Source organism: Buteo buteo, chromosome 23 (genome assembly GCF_964188355.1).
Source record: "Buteo buteo chromosome 23, bButBut1.hap1.1, whole genome shotgun sequence".
NCBI lineage: Eukaryota > Metazoa > Chordata > Aves > Accipitriformes > Accipitridae > Buteo > Buteo buteo.
In genome coordinates, this window is record NC_134193.1 from 2,483,539 (window position 1) to 2,505,215 (window position 21,677).

Below are 21,677 nucleotides of genomic sequence, written 5' to 3' on the forward strand. Positions count from 1 at the left end.
TAATGGTGCACTGGTTTTCTGGCTACAGTGGCTTTTGGCTAGTTTAATATTTTGCTAAAAGATGCAAAGCAAGAGGCATGGTAGTAGAACCTCCACTGAAATGTAAGCAAGTATATTCCAACACATTGTTCTAGAACAGTCCAGCATGTTCTGCCATAGGTTGTGTATGTCAGAAGTAAAACCCATTTGGTTTTAGATTTTATCCTTTTAAACATTTCCAGGGATTAGTATCAGACATTCCAGCACTGAGAATGAATTCTGTTAGCTGGTTTTTTATGGTTTATATTACTTTTATATATAATGAATACATTTTAATGTATGACATTAACTGTAATTTATCACAGGTAGACATGGGTAGCAGTTCTGTCAAATTCAGCTAAAATATTAAGAGATGATTATGGAACACTTTGGTCAGGTTTCACAGGGGTAGATGTTCCGTACCTCTTTCTTTAGCTGAAGCTTAAACACTTTATGGTAGGGTTAAGAAATTTAAATTAACTTCTAGGAAGGATTCTTGTATTTTCCCTTTAGACTTAATACATGAAAGTTCCATAGGAGGGCGCCAGAAAAGGAAGTTAAAGAGATTTCTTTACTGACAGTTTTATTATCATTGTCTTTTACATTGTCTGCATATGAACAAGTAGTTTCAGAACCTTCAAAAAAGCTGGAAGTGAGACATTTTTTAAAAATGCCATAGAATTACTAGGGAGTAGTAAAAATAAATTACAGCATTGCAAAAATGCATTTCACTTTGCCATAGAAGCTTTACTATTCCATTCTATACACATTATTTTACATGTTTTACAATAGACATGAAAAATAAATTCACACAAACTAGGCAAGACAATATACTAACCAAAGGCACTGCCAACAGTATTTTGCGCTTAAGGAAGGGGCCAATACTTCTATCCTAGCCACAGCTCAACTGACCATTGAGAATTTGAGTTTCAAGATCTACCAATTCTTCAAATGCCCCATATCTTGTCAAAACAAAAGAAACAGCCCTCCTCTTTGCAGGAGGTTTTCAGCAGCATTCACGGTAATTGCATAAGAAGCCATGCCTTCTACAAAATGTCAAAGACATGCTGGGTTCCAGGAAGGGAGAGGGAGACAGTCACCAAAACTCTAGTAGAAAACAACAAGAAAAAAGAAATCTTTACAACTTTTAGCCAGAAAGATAAGGGATTTAAAAACAAGCATCTGGATCTTACTTCTCAGAACCAATGGCAGTTTTTACAGTGTTCTTCCTCTTGACTGAACAGAAGTATTTATACAGTGCTTTCAAGACTCAAAGCACTAGATAAATGTTATTTAAATTACTTCACAAGTGCATGGTGAAGTAATAAGTATTCTTGTAAATGGACAAACAGCCCCAGAGCATGAAAATTGTTGCTCTATTTGGGCTGCCACCACATTGTTAAAGGTCATCTGGGTGTAGAGTACAGTACAGCTGGGAGGCCTGTCCTGCACCGCGTGCCAGAGGCCATAGCCCTGTTAGCAAACCCTTTTATACTACTGACTAAAACATGAGCTGGAACTAAGCTTGCAGAAAGTGGCATTTATACAAACCAAGGGGCTTTAAGTGATGCTCTTACTCTCTTACAGTTTATAAACAAACATACTCAAGTACAAATCTGAAAAAAAAAAAAAAATCCCAAGCAGTCACCTTCAAGAAAGAAACAAAACAGTTCCTTGTCCCTCTATGGACAAAAGCAGCCTCATCACAACAGTACTTTAGGTAACTAGGGGGACAGGACTGACAAGGCCTCTCGACAAAAGCCCCTTCCAACTTCCTCCTTAGCCCAAAATGCAAAGTTTTCACACCTAAGGAAAAAAAAAAGGCACTGAGGTAAATTTTAGACTCTTCCACATTGTCTCTGTGGTAACTGTTACCCAATAACCTGTTGCCTCCCTTCCCACTTCACGCAGGTGGGATCACAGCAGTCTACAGCGAGCTCAAAGGGCCACTTGTTCATCAAGTCCATATGAAACCCTTTCACATGCTCCATCTGAATCTAGCTAGTATTAATGTTCCGTTTTCTCTTTACGCTTTGTTGTGGTGTCCTGTGTAAACAGAGGGAAGACTGAACCTGGCTGTGTGCAGCGTGCTCGGTACAAAGCACTGAGAGTAAACATGGGGACCATCCTCTCTCAGACTGGCATCCCTGGAGCCTTCAGTGATCACTGCATGGCATCAACAAGATCAGGGTCTCTGGTTAGAGTTATGGCAGTAACCGAGGCTCCAGCTCAAGGATTTTTATGAAGGATGCACAGTGCATGCATTGGAGACGTGGGAGCCCTGAGAGAGGGAGAGAGACTTCTGTCCTCTCCTAGCTCCATGTAGAGAGCAAAACCTGGTGACCATCCTGGACAAGCAGGCAGAGCACCGATTGCGAGTGGGGAGGGAGGGAAGGAGAACATGACATGTACAGAGTGGCGCAGGGCAGGAGAGAATGGTGTGTCGTGGACAGGAGCGGTAGGAAAGCAGTGCAAGGAGGGTTAGCAGGAGGAAGCACAGCATGAGAGAGTGGTGGGCGGAAAGCATCTGAGGCTAATAGTTATCTTACTCTTCCTGGTGCTAAGGCTTTCCCACACAGGCAGCCTGTGGTGCCACCTCCACACCCTGGCCCTGGTTGGAGCTCCTCTCCCTCAGTGCCAGACCCATTCATAGCTCAAAATCAGTTTGATTTGTGAAAGGGATTTTGAGTTTTCCTGCGTTCATCTGTTGGATATGTATTGCTAAACGTTCAATATCGAACCATTGGCCTGTGCCCCAACCATCATCTTTACAATTTTCAAACAGAATTTCTTAAAACATAGGTCCCAATTCCTACAGAGCAGAAAAGTGGTAAAACACTGGCTCAGCTAAGCATCAGGGGTATTTGCTTTAACTGATACCTGTTTTCAAAATTGGAAGTTAAATAGAATCAAAATGGATGACTTCTCCTGGAATTAATATTACCAAGTTTCAGTAATACTTACTAACAGACTGGGTGTTGCAGCTGCCTTGGTGTCATAACTTGACATTGCCCTGGCTATCTTAGCCCTGAACAAGTCCGTCCAGCATTGCTTACAGCTGCAACACCCACGTGGTTTGGTGCAACAACCTCCTCCACTTTATCTGCTGCTTCCTGTGCTCTACTTATGAAATGAGAACTCGGCCACGTGGGCACACGCAATGAGCTGCAGCACCTCCGAACAAGAACAAGCAAGTTGCTGGGAGGAGTGTGAACAGCAAGTGTTACCCTGCTCAAAACATTAGCCAGTAGATGTTCCTGTTGGGCTTAACACCAAGCATTTTCCATGAAGCTTCTCCATCTGATGGTACAGCTGAAAAGCAAACCAGCAGCTGTGTTTGGTTTGTTGACGGGCACAGTTTTAAAACAGGCTTCCTGTTCTTTGACTGGCTCTGGTCCTGGGATAAAAGGTTTCAGAAGAAGAAAATGCAATATGCTCATTTTATGGGTGCTGTGAGCCAGTCCTTAATGAAAGGATGAAGAGGGAGAGTGACTACTATAAGGTGTCCTGAGAAGTGTCTTTTCATTTTAAAAATAATATCTAGCTTAGTCTGATGCCCAGTGCCTCCTGAAGGGTTATCCAGGCTTGCCTCTGGCTTCTTTCAAGGTCTGTTGCAGTCTCTGTTTAAACTTCTCGTACTTCCTTTGCACTTGCTGGATTTTTTCCTTTTCTTCTTTGTCCAGTATCATCAAGAAGTTCTGTAGCTCTGGGATGGAGAATGCGTCCCACTGCAAAAAGAGCAGAAACAGAGGGCAAGTAAGCACACACCATTCACTTTACTGCTTTTGTGGGGGTTTTTGCCTGAATCTGCGAAGAGGAACAATAAAAGGCATTTAAACATGGATCTGATCTCCATATAGCTTAATCTCACAGCCTCATGTGAGAGGAACAGGATAATGGGCTACACCATAAAGGACCATCTCAGTCCTGAGCCCCTCAGACTGTAGATTTAATAGAAATCATCTTTACTCAGGTGAATTAAAGCTCCCCCTGCAAGGAATGACACAGCTACCTAAGGAATTGAAAAATATATGGGAGTAACTGATGTAACAACATTCACCTGCACTTCTTGTCACGAAGGGGGAGCAAGGTCCCAGCAGGCAATGCTAGCCAGCAGGAGCCAATTCTCTTTATTTTATTGTAAAATTATCAAAACTGTTTGAGCTTCAGTAAAGCTCATGGCATAGGGTGCCAGCAGACAGGCTGCTCCGGCTGTCACCTACAAAAGCGTTGGGCTGACAGCAAGGAACAGGCAGGCCACAGGCTGGTGACTGCAATCACTTAATAAATACTGCTTTATGTCTGCTCAGCACTGCCGCGGGAAGCCGGCATTCCTGCGGCATCCTTACCAACTGCAGCCCCGCTCCTCTGGCAGCACGGCACGTCCTGAACCACCCCGCGGCATGGAGCCGCTCCCGGCATGGGAGGCAGAATCCCACAGGATGCAGAAGCTCCCAACATTTGCCTTCATTGTGGTGGGGAGCATTATTGCAACCAAAAACTGCTTGCGAATTTATTACCTGAGTGTCCCTGGCTTCTACTTAAATTAGTGGATTACTTACAACAGTGTTTAGCTAATCTAATTATTGAGGATTAACTCTGGGGTGGCATTGCTTGGTTCTGTAAACAGATTACAGGTTGGCCATCAAAACTGGCCTCAGCATTTTCACAGCTCAAGTTTAATTTTTTTAAAGGTAACATAATTTAGGAGCAATAAATGACCAAACTTTTTTTTTTTTTTTTTAAGTAAGGTACAACCAGTCCATTCAGCTGGTAATTTAAGTTTGGAGAAAAGCTGGTATCACACTCAGTATTTTAGAAGGCAAACCCATTAGAGGGAAACAGCCTTGCTTGCGTGGCACCACTTCACCCGTGCTGCCTCTGCCATACATCTCCCAGCTCCGCAATGCTGCCACACGCTCCACAACGCTCTTAACGTTCATGTAAAAACCAAGAGAGTCGCCGACATACCTCAACTTCCCCTGTTTCATTTTCCTTCAGCACAAAACTGAGCACATCTGTGTCGGGACCTGCCAGCAGCCGGAGGTACAGGGGGTACTCGGTGAGAGGGAGCTTCTGGAAGAGCACTAAAAGGGGACAGCAGACATCCACAGTGAGATCTTGGCTGCCAGGGCAGATGAAAGCTCAGCAGGTCAACTGGAGCATATAAAAGTGGTTCATGCTGCTCAGGATCATAGTGGAAGTAGCTGAGTCTCTAACGCAGATCTGCAATGATCTCTGTTAAGTCTTAGGTGGCTTCAGCCCCCTTCTGAAAACTAGTAATTCCCTGTTAACTTAAGCAGCTTCACCTCCTGTGGAGGTCCAGCCATTTATTCATCTGAAATTTAGACACTTCCTACCTGCCACACCACTGAGTCCTAGAAGAATTCTTTGGGTTCGTTTCTGCAACACAAAACAGTAAGCAAACCCCATCAGCCGCAGGAAAGCTGGCGGGTCTGAGGGTAAGAACTCACCTTGCCCATCTTTCCGCATCTCCTTGAAAAGTGCAAACTTCTGAGGATTATCCACCACCATGAATTTCTTCAGGAGCCCCTGGATCACCTCGCTCACCGTGGTCGTGCTGCTGATGTGGAGCTGCTTGATGGCATCCAGCGGCAAGTAGAAGGAGGTTCTCTTGTCCGTCATGTCGGCCAGGTTCACCTCCTTGAGGGCATCGTAGATGGACTGCGGCCGGATCCCTGCCGGTACCGTCACGGGGCGGCGCAGTTTCAAATGCACTTTAATGAAACCTGTGTACGTCCCATTGTCGTTCTAAAGCAAAGGAGAGGGGGTCAGGCTCCAGGGAACCTTTCCAGTTCTCCCCCCCCACTACAAGGGGCTTTCTGGTCTACAGTGCTGCAGCCTGCGGGGTGACTGCAGGACTTTCCACCCCTCGGTACTGCTAGGAGTTTGAGGGTTTGTTATTAATCACATTAAAAGTAACCAGTAATTTCAGGTTAGTCACTATTGATTTTCTCCTGTTCCTTCCACTTGGTAATGACTCATCTGTTCCTCCTGTCTATGCAATCTTGTCTTATTTAAAACCGACACTGCTACTAGTCAGCTATGGAAACCATTACATGTAATTTGTAGTTGCACTTAAGTGAGGATTTGAAACCTCTGGGAAGGTCTCTACCCTCATGTTCAGCAGGATCTCCCAACCATATTCCTCACATTTTATTCCCCACTTAGGGGATTCTCACATCAAGTAATAAATCATCATTCAAGATCAGCCTGTCTCACAACAGGTCCCTTACCCTACCCTCAGCTCTGCAAAAATGCAGAAATCAAAGAGAAAAGCCTGGCTCTGTACAGTCCATCTGTGGGTGCCAGGCAGGAACAAGCCAAGGGATCCACCTCAGGTGCCGGGAGCACTGGCCTGTGGTCCCACCAAAGGGCCACCACCAGCGGCTGAGCCCCGTTGAGTCCCAGGACTGTATCGAGTTCCGAGACTGTATTTTTCCTAAGCTTCAAGCAAAGTAACTCAAGAGTAACTATTTGGGTCCCAAATGACTCCTATAAGCCAAGGGCTGATAAAAATCAATGGGCAAGACATTCCAGCTGCAGTTACTGTTCAGCCTTCACAAAGGAAATGGTTCTAAGATCTACTATTTTAAATAAATTTCAGTTTATTTTCATATGTTAGCAAGCACCAGGGAGTTACATCGCTGCTGTTCTTGGAAGTTCTGCAATTTAATTATTTCACTCTTTAAGAAGCTTTCCCAACCCCCCTCTCTGTAAGATCCTGTGAAGTTTGTACCTTTGCAGTACTCCAGTTTGTAAAAGAGGTTATTTCCTTGTCTTCTCACCACATATCATCAAGGCTTTACTTACAGGTGGTGATAAGCAAGTCTGCAATCAAAGCTTCAAAATATAAGGCACCCACTGTGGTTCTTAGACCTCTACTTAAGCAAGCCTGGCAGTGGAGAGGAGGAAAGCATCTCTTTTGAGAAAGGCTTTGTGTTTCTAAATACACTTTGTGTTTCTAAATCCACTTTGCGACAGCTGCTGAACTGCAGTGTTGCAGCCTGAGTTTTTACCATGACTCATCCCCGCTAGAACAACATGGGCTCATCTATTTGTGGCAAGTCATTTGTAGCACACACTAGCCAGAAATTACTGTGCCAGCGTTCCCAGTCGAGATGGGATGGAGGCAGGGAAGGGTTACCTCAAGTGTCGGTGACTAACACTAAGGAAACCCAAGCAGGACAGAGCAGGAGAAAAAGCAGATCAGCTAAGGAAGATAAGAACATCTCAACAGCCACAAACCCTCTTGCCTTGGAGACACCTTCCTACAGGCTGGCTCAGTTCGCAGCCCAGAGGAATCAGCATCAGCCTTTCTGCATATTAGGTAAATAGAGTCCCATACATACCAGCTTCATCAACAGGCAGTTGGTAACTTTTGCATTGTATTTTTCAATTTTCTGTTTGATCTCCTGGATGGTCGGAGGCTCAGGTTTTTCTTCTTCTACTGTTTGTGTTACATTCTGAAATCAGAAGAGACAGGCTTTAGCTGTTTTACGTATTGGGTAACACTGCATCTGTTCAGCTCTACTTTTTCTTGGGAAACGCAGGAACAAAGAGGCTGCGCAGATCCTGAGCTCACGCTAAGCAGCAATGGCGTAGGTGGAGATGGTCCCGACAGCCAAGAGGCAAAATGTGCAGGATGCCACGTCCCTGCCCCAAACCACCTCTATACACCAGTAACTGGCAGTGGAGGGTAACACAAAACCCACCAGTTAGTGGGACACTGACGCACAGAGCAGTAGAAACATCCCAATACAAACCAGGGCAAAGAATCCAGCCTCTAAAACCCGCTTTCAAAAAAAAAAAAAAAAAAAAGCCACTTGAACGTCCCAAGTGTTTCTTTGCTTCTTGCAATGCAGTTGGAAAAAAAAAAAAATCACATCCTATTTCTAGTATTCGTGGCTCTGCCTACCCAAGCCAGGCACCCCCTTAAAAACCCAGGGTGCTCCTCAACAAGCTTCCAGCAGGTTCACCCAGGCAGAACCTGAAGTTAAATCTCTGCTGGATTACTCCTCACTGCTCTTGTCCAAACCTTTGGAAATTATAGCTCAGGGCAGCAAAATCACACAAGCAGCAAGCCGGCTGCATGACTAATAAATCAGTCACTGCAAAACCAGTCAAGGCATCCCAGCCCATGTCAGAAACCATTCAGTGTCTGCCTGCGCGTGGGCTCGCTGGGAGGACGATGGCTGCTGCTTCTCGCTCAGGTTTTGGGGGATTTCCTTTTGGGAGGCAAAGTGACAGATTCGGCATGTAGGTGGGCTTTACTTGCAGGTCACACATAGAAATGTCGCTAATGAATAATGGGAAAACACAATCCTGTCACCAAGAGGCAGCTCATGGGAGCTTCCCAAATGCAACCCAGGGTTTAGAGCTTTTAAGCAGAAAGACAATGAATGGGTTTGCATAAAATGCCGGAGCAGAGCCCAGCACTGCCAGCAGCATGGGCTGAGCTGACTCGGGACAGGGGGAAGAGTCCAGGCCAGGAGGATGCTGCCGTGGGGTCAGAGCGGCTGCAAGACCTGTGCTAGAAGGGAGCAGGACCAAGATGCCCATTACAGGCCATCTAAAAGGGGAAAAGTAAGGTGCTTTCTGCAGAAGAGGGCCAGAACATGCATCTCTGGGGTACGCTGGAAGAAAGCATGCAAGCCACCGCCAAGCCCTGCCTGCCCCTGCGTCCCACTGCTCCTGCCCGGCCCCAGGGAGATGTCTCCGGCCACCCAACTCCCTGCTCCCAGCCTCAAAGGCAGGCGACATGTTTGGCTCGCAGCAAGTCTTTTGGGACGCCAGCCACCTTCCTCTGGGGACACGCGAGACAGGAAGAGAGCAGGAACAGTGTCGGGGGAGCCGGGAGGGAGGCTCTGACAAGGCAGCGGGAACATGCAGTTACGGACGGTTTTCTGCAGAGAAGGTTTGTAGCAGCCTCGAGCGAGAGCCTGAGCCACGCTCCCACCTCCCATCTGCCCAAGTACCGTGGCACAGGCTGCAAAGGCGCACAGGCACCCTGGAAACAAAATGTCAGGATGCGATCCTCCACCATCGTGCCCAGCGTGACAGCAGAGCCCAGGCATGCTCAGGCGCTGCAGGAACACAAGAACTGGCGAGCTCTTTTCCAAAAACCTGCTGGAAGGCAAGAAAGGATGTGCCAGCACTTAAGGGCAGGGATTTTGTGTGTTCCCACCCTACGAGTTCAAGTGCAGCCTTGGCAGAGCCCCTCGATGCTCCCAGGGCCATCCCCAGGTGCCTATACTTTGCAGGCACCATGCAGGGGGGGCAAGGAGGGGAGGGAAACCCAGAGCACAAAGCTAAAGCTACTGAGCCACAGCCATGCTCCCAGCAGACAGGCAGCAAGTGCTTCTGGGGAAACCCCCCTGCATCCCATCCCCGTCCCCTGGGGACTGTGTCAACAAGCCCAAAGCAGGCACTCGGGACAAAAGCACCTGCTCGCCTTCAGCATCCATCTGGACCAGTCTGCTGCAGAGTTAAATGCTCCTGTAATCATGAGATGGAAGCAAGGACTCATGTGACCCTGAAGTAAATTCAAATTCACAAGTGGGCTAAGAAAATCTATTAATAGAAATTAAACACAGGGAGCTAAACTAACCCAGGAGTTCCCCAGCTGCATGGTAAAGCCCAGCAGCCCCCTTTGGGTCTCCTCGTGGGAAATAACCTGCTGCAAGGACAGGACTGCACCGACTGCACCGCGGGTCTCTGTGGGCAGCCTGCGAGGACAGCCGGCTGAGCAGCGTTCCCTGTGACGTACCGCAGCTGAACTCCTGCCCTAAGCACGTCTCCAGCCCAGGGACACCGATCACGTCAAACCACGGTGTCAGACGCAAACCAGCGGCAAGAATTGCAGCCTGCAGCAACACACGCTGTTCATCTCTTTGCACGATGGCTGGAGCTTTTCACCAGTTTCTTCAACCACTGCCTTGCCGGCAGCAGGATGCCGGTCCGACAGTAGGATGCTGGTCCGACAGTGGCATTCAAGAAGCCTTGATGACTTTATCGCTGCAAGACCATTGGAAACTCCCTACGTGAGGCTCATCTTGTGCTTCAAGCTTTGATGCCGCTTTAGCCCAGGTTACCCAAAGCCCTTCAGTGGAGGGGCCTTCCATCCAGCCAGGAGAGCAGGTCTCCTTTGAAGCACAGCCTTCGGCATCCCCAAATCCAGACCTGCTGCAAACAAGCCTGCGTGCCTCTTGGACTATGCTCAGTGGGCTGGATTTCCCAGCGCAATGCTCTGTTGCCTTTCCATAATTCACCACCTTCCCCGGAGACAGGCTGTGAATACATTTCACCAGCGCTGCCTGAAACTGCGAGCAGCGCTCCCATATTTTATGTGGGCTTGCTCAGAAGTTAGCATTAGCGGAGAGCAGAAAGTGTGAAAGGATGTGCCATCAAGGCCGGTAAGGCTCAGAATGAAAACTGTAACCTCTAAGATGGAAAAAAAAAGGGGAAAAAGCAACTTTGGGAGCAAAGCCCATCTATTCCCAGGCAGCCCCACAGCACATGACACCAGGATGCAGCAAGCTGTAAATAAGCCAGTGTCGCCCCAGGCTACCCATGATATTTCTTTTAGAAGGAGAATCAAGCACAGGACAAACTGAAATCCTGGTTGCAATCTGGCAAGACTGCTACAGTCCTGGGACTCGAGAGCCCTGAATTCATTCAGGTGATTCCCAAGTGAGATTTCACAATTTCTGCTTGAGACTAGCAAACAGTACGAGACCCCTCAAAACACCGATTTGGAGCAGGAACCCAATGGAGGAACACTGGCATTGTATTAGAGTCTCCTTGTTCAGTGCCTTAAGGAAATAAAAGCAAAGCTTTCCTGGGGTATTTAAGAATTGCAGATAAACATCCACTTATCATAATGGCAATTTCAACTCCCCAATTTGTCAAAGTCCTTAGGCACATGCTTCAGTGCAGTCTGTTGACTCCAATAGGTCTTACATGGCCACACACAGGTGCCGGGCTGGCATGGGAGTCTTTAAAAATAATGCCAAGGGTAGAGATTTTCAAAAGTAGCGCTGGGGAAAAGAAAAAACAATGAAAAATGACAAAAAACTTCCCTTTAAGTTAACAGAAGCTGTGCACTCGGAAACCCTCCACTTCCTCATGTCACCCATTTCACAGCACTGGAGACAAGCACGGCCGTGCTGCCACCCACCAGGGCTGGCCCCCACCCCAATCGCACAGCGAGCAAGTGCTCGGAGACCCCCCCGGACCATCCCCTCCCGCATGCAGAGAGACTTGTAGCCGCACGGCACAGCTGCAGCGGTAAGGCATGCTGCGCACGTACGCTACACTTCATCTGTGGCACAAACACGAGCCGGTGCAGACCAGCATCCATCCAGACACGCACGGCAAAAGCAAACAGAGCGGCTCGGTCCGTTCTTGTCACTGCAATTTGCTTCTCCCCAGCAGGGCAAGGCCCTCCCCTCTTGTGATGTTTCCAGCTGAGGAAAATAGCACATGCCGGCAATTAAGAGCTTTTGGAGCAGCACGTGCGCTGATGCCACCCGGTTTCCATGGAGGACGCACGATGCACCCAGGACAGCAGGAGCCTGGAGCGGTGCCGGTCCCCAGGGTTTCACAGCAGGCACAAGGCAGATGCTAATTGCTTCATGCTCCAGGGAACCCAAATCACTGGCAGAAGGAGGAGCAGGAAACCTGGCTCAGGAACACAGCGCTGGTGGCACCACGTCACAGGTCTTGCACCACGTCCCCGCACAACTCCATCAAGAAACTACTGCCCAGCCTCCGGCGCCCTGCCTTCCCCACGCGTGCATTTTGGCAGATCAGACGTACCTGCTGGTCTCTGGGCTTGCTCAGCCCCCCCGACTCCCCCAGCGCACCCCGATCCTGGCAAAACACTCGTAACCCCTCCAGTCTGGCACAGGTCAACTATGCTGCAGAGCTCTGCTGAGCAGCCTTCCCTCCCCAGCGCTCCCACAGCAGCAGGACCCTGCTGAGGCACCCAAAGCTGCCCTCCTGCTGCTGGTGGAGATTGAATTTTGCTCCCAGGAGCTGGGATCGGCCGGCAGCTGGGATATGCTGCTTGGGCAGGAGGGTAATTTGGCCCCTCTCGGCTGCTGCTCCTGCCCTGGCAGCGCTGGGGTAGGCAGGAGGAAGCTCATTTCCCACCTGCGTGAAGGTTTTTCCAAATCACCACCTTCCTCTGCCCATCCCGCAGCTTCTTGATGCTCAGACTCTCGTCTGGGAAAATGTATTAGGAAAGAAACACCGCTCGTAATTTATTTATTTACCACATCTATTTGTTTTGACTAACCCAAACATAAGCCAAAGCATCCACAGCCCCCAGGATCCCACTGCACACAGGAACGTACCGGCACCTGCACCCGCTGCTCAGCCAGCGTGGCCAAACCCCGAGAGCAGCACAGCACCCCTGCCATGCCGAGCATTCATCTGCGGCTGGAAGAGTGAACACCCTGATGTCAGGATTGCCCCAAGGAAATGGAATTCCAACCCTTGGCCATCACAGCTCCGACAATTTACATGACTGTGCGGCCACAGCTACGGTAACAGGTTGTTCTCTCCCCTTCCATGTGCAACTCTAATTGAAAAAGAAACCCTGCATTATGACAATTTGACAAATACAGGTTTTAAACGGACATATTATGTTCTCTTAGGGTCATTTTATAAGTCATTTTCCACCCGGTGTGGAATTAATTTGCTTTTATTAAGCTCCCAGTGTCAGTGACAGATGGTTTAACTGTTTCCACTGCAGCACAATTTAAGGTGTGCAGAGAGCAACCAACCCACACTGGAAAACAAAACCAGCAACTTTGCACAGGGCTCCTGGCTCTGCCAGCAGCTGCGACCTGGCGATGGCTTTAAAGATGCATCTCTGGAACAACAGGTTGTGTATATGGCATAAAGCAGCGTGGGACTCCCAAGCCCCTCGTCCCTTACACATCAGCTGTAGTGCAAAAACCAAACCAGAAGTTGCCGCTTCCACACTGCTAACGTCTAAGTGGGCTTGACACGTAGCCAGGCCAGTTCTTACAACCGCTTGGATTTTAAAAGGAAAACTGCCATGTGTTACGAGAATCAGCTGGACCAATGCTGCAACAAAACACTGCCAGCATTGCAGAAGAGCTCTTCAATTCCACCCCAGGGACAGCATGGGAGCAATCCTACCACACCAGCTTCCTACACCTTCGGACTCAAGGGAAAGTTAGTTTAATAATCTCTTTCTATGCAGCAATCCCACCACGGGGTTGACGAGCACAGTGCTCACGACAGCGCTGGGACAAAACCCGAGGGACATGCTCCACCCGGGGCCGAGCGGTGAGGCCACTGGAGCAGAGCTAACGCACACCCGAGCCGGCTGTCCCGTGGGACCCAGTGCAGTGCCGTCCCGGCTCCGGCAGCTATTTAGGGCCGGGGGAGCCCTGTGGGACCATAAGGGGCACTGGGGCTCCAAGGGCTCACCCCTTCTTGCCGTTCATGGTAGCAATTCTCGGGCACGGCTATGCCACAAGCCTCCAGCAGTGACCACACCATCCATCGCCAACCCCCTGCACACCCCGCGGCTGGAGACTCTGATTTTCTGTTTTTCAGATCAAAACCCGCCTGCAAGCAGGACCCAAACCGGCCCAGCAGCACCAGCACCGCGGCAGGGGAAGCCCTGGGAAGGGCAGCCATGGCCCAGGAAGAGAAGTGCTGCTCCTTCCGTCATGTACGATTAAATCAGCTCCTTCTTGCTCTTCGCGAATCTATCCGGACCTCTGGTTTTGCAAAGCTTCTGGTGCAGAATACGCAATTCTGACTGAAGGAAGAAAAACAGAAGCTATTAACCATAAACCGTTGCCACATTTCCTGTTGTACTGGGACAGGATGAAGCAAGCTGTTAACAAAACAACAGCTTGGTAATTCTGCCTGCGCCTAAATCCTGGCAGTCACTGCTGGACCTGTGGCTCTCCTAGCTGGAAACTGGGAAAGAATGACATTAGCCACCCTCGGGGATGGCCTGGCCACGTGGCAGCACACCATGATGTCTGTGTGCCAGCCTGCAAAACCAGCACATTCCCACTGCCTCCATGGTGCCACCCTCACCTGCAACTGGAAGGAAAGTGATAGCGAGACTGGAGCTGCCAGGATGCTTCCACTCCTGCCCTGTTAAAAACCTGATGTAGAACATTGCATGGCAATGGATGCCAGAGTTTAACCACCACTGCCAGCTTGCTGGCATCACTTAAATTCAGCAGGGGAGGCGTTTACCATCCCCTATGAAACTGCCATAAAATAACGTGCAGACAGTTGTAGTCTGCAGTGAGACAGAGGCACCCATGGGCTGCACAGGACCAAGCTCAGCCATGCAACCACGATGGCCCGGGGCACCCGCAGCAGCACAGAGAAGGAAACGTGCCTGTGTTCTCCCCTTGCCCATCACAGCCTGCTGCAAACGGGCTTCCCTCCCATAACCTACATTATTTCTCAATTGTAAGAAACATCAATTGTAAGAAAAGACTCGAGCCTCATCTGGCACTTGGGCTAATGCTCGGCAGGATAAAGGCTGCCCAGAACAAGCGCCCCGAGAAGAGGCAGGCAGCTGCGATGCACAATGCCCATCGCCCGGGGCTCGGGCAGCCGTGGTCCCAGGGAGTGACCCACACCAGCCTCCTCTTTGCAATCCACCACTCATCTAATGAGCCGTGAGCTTGTGACAGGCTATTACGGAGGAGGTAAAAAACCCATGGGCCATAATGATTATGGTGACATACTCTCAGAAGAGTGATTCGAATCCAAGAAAGGCAACAACGAAGCCTCCGTGACAGATTTTTCTATTTATCTGTTTGCAAGGATGCCAGGAGAGACACGCTCCACATCCAGCCAAAGAGCATCCTTCCTACAGCCTCTCACCTTGCAGAAGTCAACCCCCAGCTTAAAAACCTTTTTAAAGCAAGCAAAGGCAGCAGCTCTGCACCACACCAGACCTCTCTGCTGGGAATAACAGCTCTAGGTGGGACCCGGGAGCTTTCCGACACCGCTGCAGCAGTGCAGAGAGGATGGTGCCCTCTCCCCCCAGCTCCCAGTCCCACCGCAGCCCCAGTCAGCACCAAGGAGCCGGTGTGTGGTTACAGCTTGGATGCACAGCTCAGGAGGTGGAAGACCGGCAGCTCATGAACCGTGGCTTTGCTAGCCAGAAAACCAGACACAGAAAGGGCCCATAGGTAGAAAGGCTGAGCGTGCACTTCCATGGGACTCTCCTTGGAGCAAGGGCTGCCTCCCCGCAGCCACAAACCAGCCTCAGAGACACTACCCCTGCCCCCTCGCTCCCAGCCAATTTTCCTCACCAGCTATTTAGTTAATGAATTTGAACAGCAGAACGGTGGAGAAGGACTTGGCACGACATCACCACATTCTTGGCAAAGACTGTCTTATCTAGAGGCAGGAGTGGCCAAGTCCTCCCTGGTGTGCTCGGGCACAGGTCCATCACCATTTACATCAGCATCACTGTGACAACTTGCATTCCCAAAAACACAGCCCAAGCTCTCCCTTTGGCTCCTATGTTCAGATTGCAAGAGTATTTAGAAGACCTCTTCCGAAGCGATTTTATGCCTCAGGGCATCAATCCTCAATTCTTCTCCTTATTAAGGAAAGATCTGTCTTAAAACATCAGAAAACAAAGCCTGGAGAAGTGCGTCCGAGTGCAGCTGGCCGGGGAGCCATTCCGAGGAGCATCACCAGCTCACACCCTGTGATCACCACTATCACACCACAGCACGAAGGACTGGAAAGAAACGTGAACGCTTCAAATTGGAGCCAGAAACATGAGAACCAGCAGCTCAGGACTGTAAATCCAGCTGCAGCAGGGAGCAGTGGCAGCTGGGGTGCAGTGGGGCTGGGGCAGGACCACCCAGCCCCATCACAGCCACCAGAGAGCTGGGACATCTCTGCTTTTGCACAGCTCTCCATCACTGCCCAACACCTCCCCCTTCACCGCACACTCCCACGATACACAGCACAATTCGGGGAAAGGATCGACCGCTCAAGCGTGGACAGGTGAGGGAGGGAAGAATCATACAACAGATTTGAACAAACAAAACAAAACCAAAACCCCCAACATATTTCACTCCCTTTGAGAAATTCAAACGAGATGCTGCGGTTTACTTTGGGGTTCAGAGGAAAAGGCAAAAGATAGGAGAGCAGTGCATCTCTAGTGTAGGGGAGAAGGATCGTTGCTGCATTTTAGAGAGGTTAGAGGCAAGTGGAGATGGGCTCGGTGTTTTGATTGCCATGGAGATTTCACTTAGAAACCGTTTTTCCTGCCACATCGCTGCTCAGCAGAGAGAGCTGAGCAGGTCCTCCCAGGGAGCTCCATCTCAGGGGGGTCTGGGCTGGACAGGACCCCACGGGCGCACACCCACGCCACTGTCTGTGTGCACGGAGATCAGCCCGCCGAGACCCCGGCCTGGATCAGGGAGGCTGGGTGGATCAGAGGGATCTCCTGATCCTTAGGAGCAGACATTTGGGAACTGATCACAGCCTTGCAGGGCCAGGAAAAGCCCCTTCCCCCCCAGGAGAGGTGCCCCAGGGCCGCTCCTGCGCTCCAGGCTGCTCCAGACCCCCTGCAGACCTGCCTCCCCTCTGGAAATCACTCCGTGCTCTGACGGTCCTTTGGAAGACAGAGACAACGGGCCAAGGACAGGACCCTGTGCTGGTCCCTCACCTCTGGCTCCTTCTGCATTGCACCAGGCAGAGCGATGCCCCCTTTGCCCACCCACCACAGGCGACACAAATTCCTGCTGGTTACCTGCCACCCACAAACTGGTGCAGGTGCTGCACCTGACAAGCAGCCAATCTGGGGACTACGGGGTTTCTCCAAGGCTGGACGGGATCTTGGAGATCACCTCCAGCCCTTGCTTGGGTTTCGAGCATCTCCAGGGATGTAGCCCCCATCGCTGGCACCACCACATGCTGCCACCGTGGAGGGCCTGAAGAGAGGGAGAAAACAGACACGGAGCCAAAACCAGCACTGCGGTGTCCTCTGACTCCCCTTGCCCGAGCTCACGTAACTCCCCGCTGGCCGCCCCCTCCCACACAGGGCACCCCCCGCGGTGGTCTCTGCTCTGAGCACCTGGTAGCAGAGCAACACCCCCCGTGCATCCCACCGCAAACACCTCCACCATGTCACAGCTTCCCTCTTCTTCAGCGGAGAAGACTTTTGCCTGCTGGGTTACCCCAGCTCATGTTGTTCAGGGACCCCTAAGCCAGGAGCTGCTCCCATCATCCCCATCCCTGGATTCCACCCCTGGATCCCGCCCCAGGTGAAACTGCACGGCGAAACTTGCCCCTTTCTCCTCTAAGCTAGCTCTCCCGGCAGCCACTGATGCAGGACTCAAAGAGCAATTCTGCAGAGTTTTAAGCAATCACGCTTCAGGCAGAAGCCACTGAAGCCATTCAGCTGAAGAGTCACGAAAATGCCAAGTAATAGATCTCCAGGGATGAGGTCACATCAGAGATCTAAAACGGTTCTTTGCTAATGAAGAGTGATTGCACTGATGGTTCTAAAAAATAAAAAAGGAATTACAAAATTCCTAGAAAGAGGCTCTTCAGTTTAATACAGTTATTTCAATCAGAAAAATCATTTCTCTAATTATAGTGATCAAATTCCAGTCTGTATTTTTTTAAATGGTGGGAGGTCTCTATGTCCCCTCCTACCCCACCTACAATGCATTTCCTCTACAGAGATTGTTTCCTAGGTCTTGTAAGACATGCTTCCCTAAGTTATCCATATTTAGCTTATTCCTGCCCAGCGCAGAGCATGCCCACGGGCTGGTGGCTGCCGTTGCTGCAGCGCTGACCACACTGTGCATTCTGGGCTCGGGAATCCTTCCTGGGCATCTAAGGACGGACAAACGTTGCTGTTCCCAAACACACCCAGCAGGTTAGCTCACTTTTGGGTCCAAGCTGATGTTTTCTGCCCACAGGCAGGAGCAGGTAGCATACCTGGTGGTGAAAAGCAATGCTGTTGCCACAAGCAGCTCTTGCAGCGGTGGAAATGTTCCACATTCAGTACCATCACTCAAGAGCAGTGAGAGACCAAGTAAAAAAGGGGGGACAGGGAGTGAAGCAAAACCCAAAGGAGATGTCCACCTTGGGGCTGAGCCTGTCCCTCTGCTTTGCTGGCTGCTTCCCAGGCACATGCTCTCCTTGCTGCCCTCCACCCGCTGTCCAGCCCAGCCTCACTGGACCACCACCACCTCCTCTTCCTCCTCCTCCTCCTCCTCCTCCTCCCCACCGTGCTCCAGGGCTAGCTCCATCCAGAGCTGAGGTCCAGCCTCATGCTCCTGCAAGACCTGCACCACCACCGACACCCCAGCATGCCACGAACCCCCCAAAACCTCCTTCCACCAAGGCCTGAGGATGGTTTCCACCTCCTGCCGGAGAAATGCGAGGACCCACCTCTGCACACAGACCCATTATGCAACATGATTTGCTTGAGCAGCAAATTTTGTGTGGGTTTTTTTTTTTTTTTTTTTCATGCACAGGAACCATTTCCTCCCCGTAACACCAAACGCCCAAAAGGCTCCATCTTCTCCAGCAGCCGCGAGGTCTGTCACCTACGCCGGCCACATCCAGGCGAGGAGCCGGGCTAAAGGGGCTGCCACAGCCCCCAACCCCTCTGCGAGGGAGAGCTCCCCAGCACGAACGGGATCAGGCTGATTTGGAAAGGTAGCTGGGGATCTGCAGTGCCCTGGCTCAAAAAGAACAGCATTAAACCAGTGTGGGGTGCAGCGCCTATTGCACTAACACCGTCATCTTTTACATCTCCTACACAAATGAATCATCAAATGACATTTAAAAACCAGCAGTACGTGTCGGTTAATCATAGCGAGAGGGAGCTGCTGGCTAACAGGGAATATCCCGTGTTAAACCCAAGGGAGCATTTCTTCAAAGAAATTAAACCAAAACTGCCAGTTGATTGAAACTCTTCCCCCAGAGCAACCCCCCCCCCCACCAAGGAGAACAGCCCAGGTCGCCGGCAGAGCCCTCCAGACCCCGCGCTGCAGAAAGCCGAACCCCAAATCACCTGCTGAGGATTGCAGCTCAGCAACCTCGGGCGTGCAAATATAGCAGAGCCCGAACAGAAGCGCGTTGGTGCTGATGTTTTGCAGGGGAATTTCTAAGTGAAAAAGCTGCTCCCCGGGTCAGATCTCATCTCGCAGCGCCGCAGGGCTCTTGTTCCTGAGCGAAACCCTCACTTCCGCAGCAGCGCCTTCTCGCCTTCTCCTTTTGTGCTCAGTTCTGGTTGGGGCCCCAAAGTTTATGATGGCGATGTTCTTGTGTTTGTTTTTTTTAAATAAACACTTAAACATGAAGCAGCTTTGTCAGCATTACCGATACAGAAATCTCGTCCTGCTCCAAGGCAGGTACACATGCACCCAAGCGCCCAGAAAAGGACCAGATTCATCACTGTGTTAATAAGTTCGCAGATTAATTTAGTCCTGTAACTTTCCCATCTCCCTATCCACCTCAAAGGCACAATTTTCACCAACGATGCATATTTCACAAGGCCAAACCACATGTCCCTGGCCGGGAGCCTGACCCGTGGATGGCAGCTGGCAGGGCTGCTGCCTGCCCCCCCTAAAGCTGAAAAAAACCACATTTAGAGTCGGCTCCTCCACCGTGGATCCCCCAGGAAGGGGCCAACCCGGCACGCAAAAGGTCGAGACGTGGCTGAGAAAAATCTGCAGCAGCGCAGACCCCCTGCACAGGAGCGGGGAGCCTGCAAGAGGCAGATCGAGCCCTCCTCCCCACCAGCAGCTCTGCCCTGACTCCAGCTGCAAGCTAATTTTGGCAGCACCTGCAGCCAGACGTGCAGGAACACCGACATCTCCCCTCGCCGGCAAAACCCCCCCACCTCCCACCCAGCACAGCCCTTCCCACTAGTTTTTAAGCTGTTACCTTGGCAGGGACCTTGTTCGGCGTGCTCCGGAAGAAAGAGGTTTTTGCCGTGAAAAAGCAATCCTCGAGGTCTTCATCCAAGCTACAGTACCCGCTGCTCATGCTGCTGCCGATGGTCATCGAAGCCCAGCAGAGGCGAGAGGCCGAGCGCGCAGAGGGCTCGCCGGGGGACCGGCCACCATCGGCGGTCCCCGCTCCGGCTCCCGCACCAGCAGCGAGCCCGCTCTCACATCCTCGGCTCGCCGGCGCTTATCTGCAATAGCTCCTTCTGCTCATCCTCCAGAGCCAGCGGAGCTATTTCTCTTTAACAGGCAGCCGTGCCGGGTAACCCTTCCCTCTCCTCCTCCACCCGCCTCCCTGCGCAGCAGCGCTGGGGTAGCATGGAAGGGGCAGAGCTGCAAAATTTGCTCCCGCTCTCGGTGCCCGGCTTCGCTCACCACCCGTCGTCTGGTCCCCCGGGTTCCCGTGCAGCATCGCCTCCCCTTCCTGCGCTCGCCTCGCACCGCGCAGCCCTCCGCCACTTCCTCTTGCAAAATTTCTCACCCTGCTGCGCGCCGGGGGGCAGAGGCGTTGGGTTTGGCCCTGGGCACTGCCCAGTCCCCGGTTACCCCCGGCACCTCCTTTGCTACCCAAAAATACATCGCCACGGCAGGCTGGCTCCTCGCTCCTCTCCCCGTTCGCACGTCCTCGAGAGCTGCGTTGCATCGGCTGCCTTGGGGAAGCAAGCCCAGGCTGGACCGAGCCTGGCCGCGCTGCCGAAAGGTGGTGGGGATGGGGGGAGGCTGGCGAGGACGTGGCCAGGAGCCCCCGGCCACCAAACTCCAGGAGACAGCGGGTGCCTCTCCGCTCTGCGGCTAATTTTAGAGCAGCAGGAGCGATTTCAGCAGCGCCGGCACCCGGCTGAGGCAGCTTCAGTTGCAGCCCAGAAAAAAGCCATTCAGCTCTCCGGTCCCGTTTGCAAGAAGCACTCGCTCCAGACTGATTAAAATGCTGTGTTGGCCTTGGAAAGAGCCTCAGAGCGACAGCATCATCCCCGCTCCCCTCTCCCCCCACAGTCCTGCAGAAACCCAGCCCGGCACAGACGCATCCCCTGAGCTGCCACCTCCGTCCCACTCTCCTCCGTCCCCTCCAGAGCCACCACCATCCCACTAATACCCTGTGTTTTACCCAGCAGCTTTTAAGGCAGCGGTGACCTCTCTCCTTGGTGAGGATCACAGGTATTTCTGGAGACCCTGGCAGGGGAAAGGCTCCGCTCCCCACAGGCGATCATCCTCCGCGTGAGGGACCGTGCATCCATAGGGATGCAGCACATCCCTGCACGGGTTCTCCCCACCCACTCGAAACCCAGCGTGTGTTCAAGAGCAGGTTGAGGGGACTAAGAAAAAGCCTGACACACCGTCTTAAAAAGGACTCCACTTAGGTAATGCCATATTAACATACATCCTAACAATTCTCCAGCATACTTCAGAAAAGGAAGAGGCAACAAAGCCTGAGAGTATCATGCCATCCTATGCCCACACTTCGGATACTTCACACAAGACCTGGCCAGCCCATCCAAGAAAGAATAAATTATAAGAGGTACCACAAAGGGCAGGGCAGGCTAGAGGTACAGTAAGGTTTCCATGCCTGGGGCCAGCCTGCATCTGGAAAAGAAGGACTAGAAAGAACATAGATGTGATGGAGAGCTACAA

General features: G+C 51.2%; 1 protein-coding gene across 3 annotated transcripts in view; it reads right to left on the bottom strand.

Annotated features, from left to right (window-relative positions):
* Positions 1-138: 138 nt before the first annotated feature.
* Positions 139-21,677, bottom strand: part of RASSF5 (Ras association domain family member 5) — a 30,396-nt gene continuing 8,857 nt past the window's right edge. Inside the window, exons 1-5 of one of the 3 annotated variants that reach the window (XM_075055752.1) lie at positions 19,987-20,437; positions 7,392-7,505; positions 5,493-5,790; positions 4,990-5,105; positions 140-3,746 (exon numbers count right to left, since the gene is read on the bottom strand). In XM_075055752.1, coding sequence (XP_074911853.1) covers positions 3,594-3,746; positions 4,990-5,105; positions 5,493-5,790; positions 7,392-7,505; positions 19,987-20,106 — 801 coding nt within the window. In that variant the 5' untranslated portion in view covers positions 20,107-20,437 and the 3' untranslated portion in view covers positions 140-3,593. Of the gene's footprint in view, positions 3,747-4,989; positions 5,106-5,492; positions 5,791-7,391; positions 7,506-19,986; positions 20,438-21,677 lie in introns of those variants that run through there. The other 2 variants (XM_075055750.1, XM_075055751.1) reach the window with 2 other exon arrangements.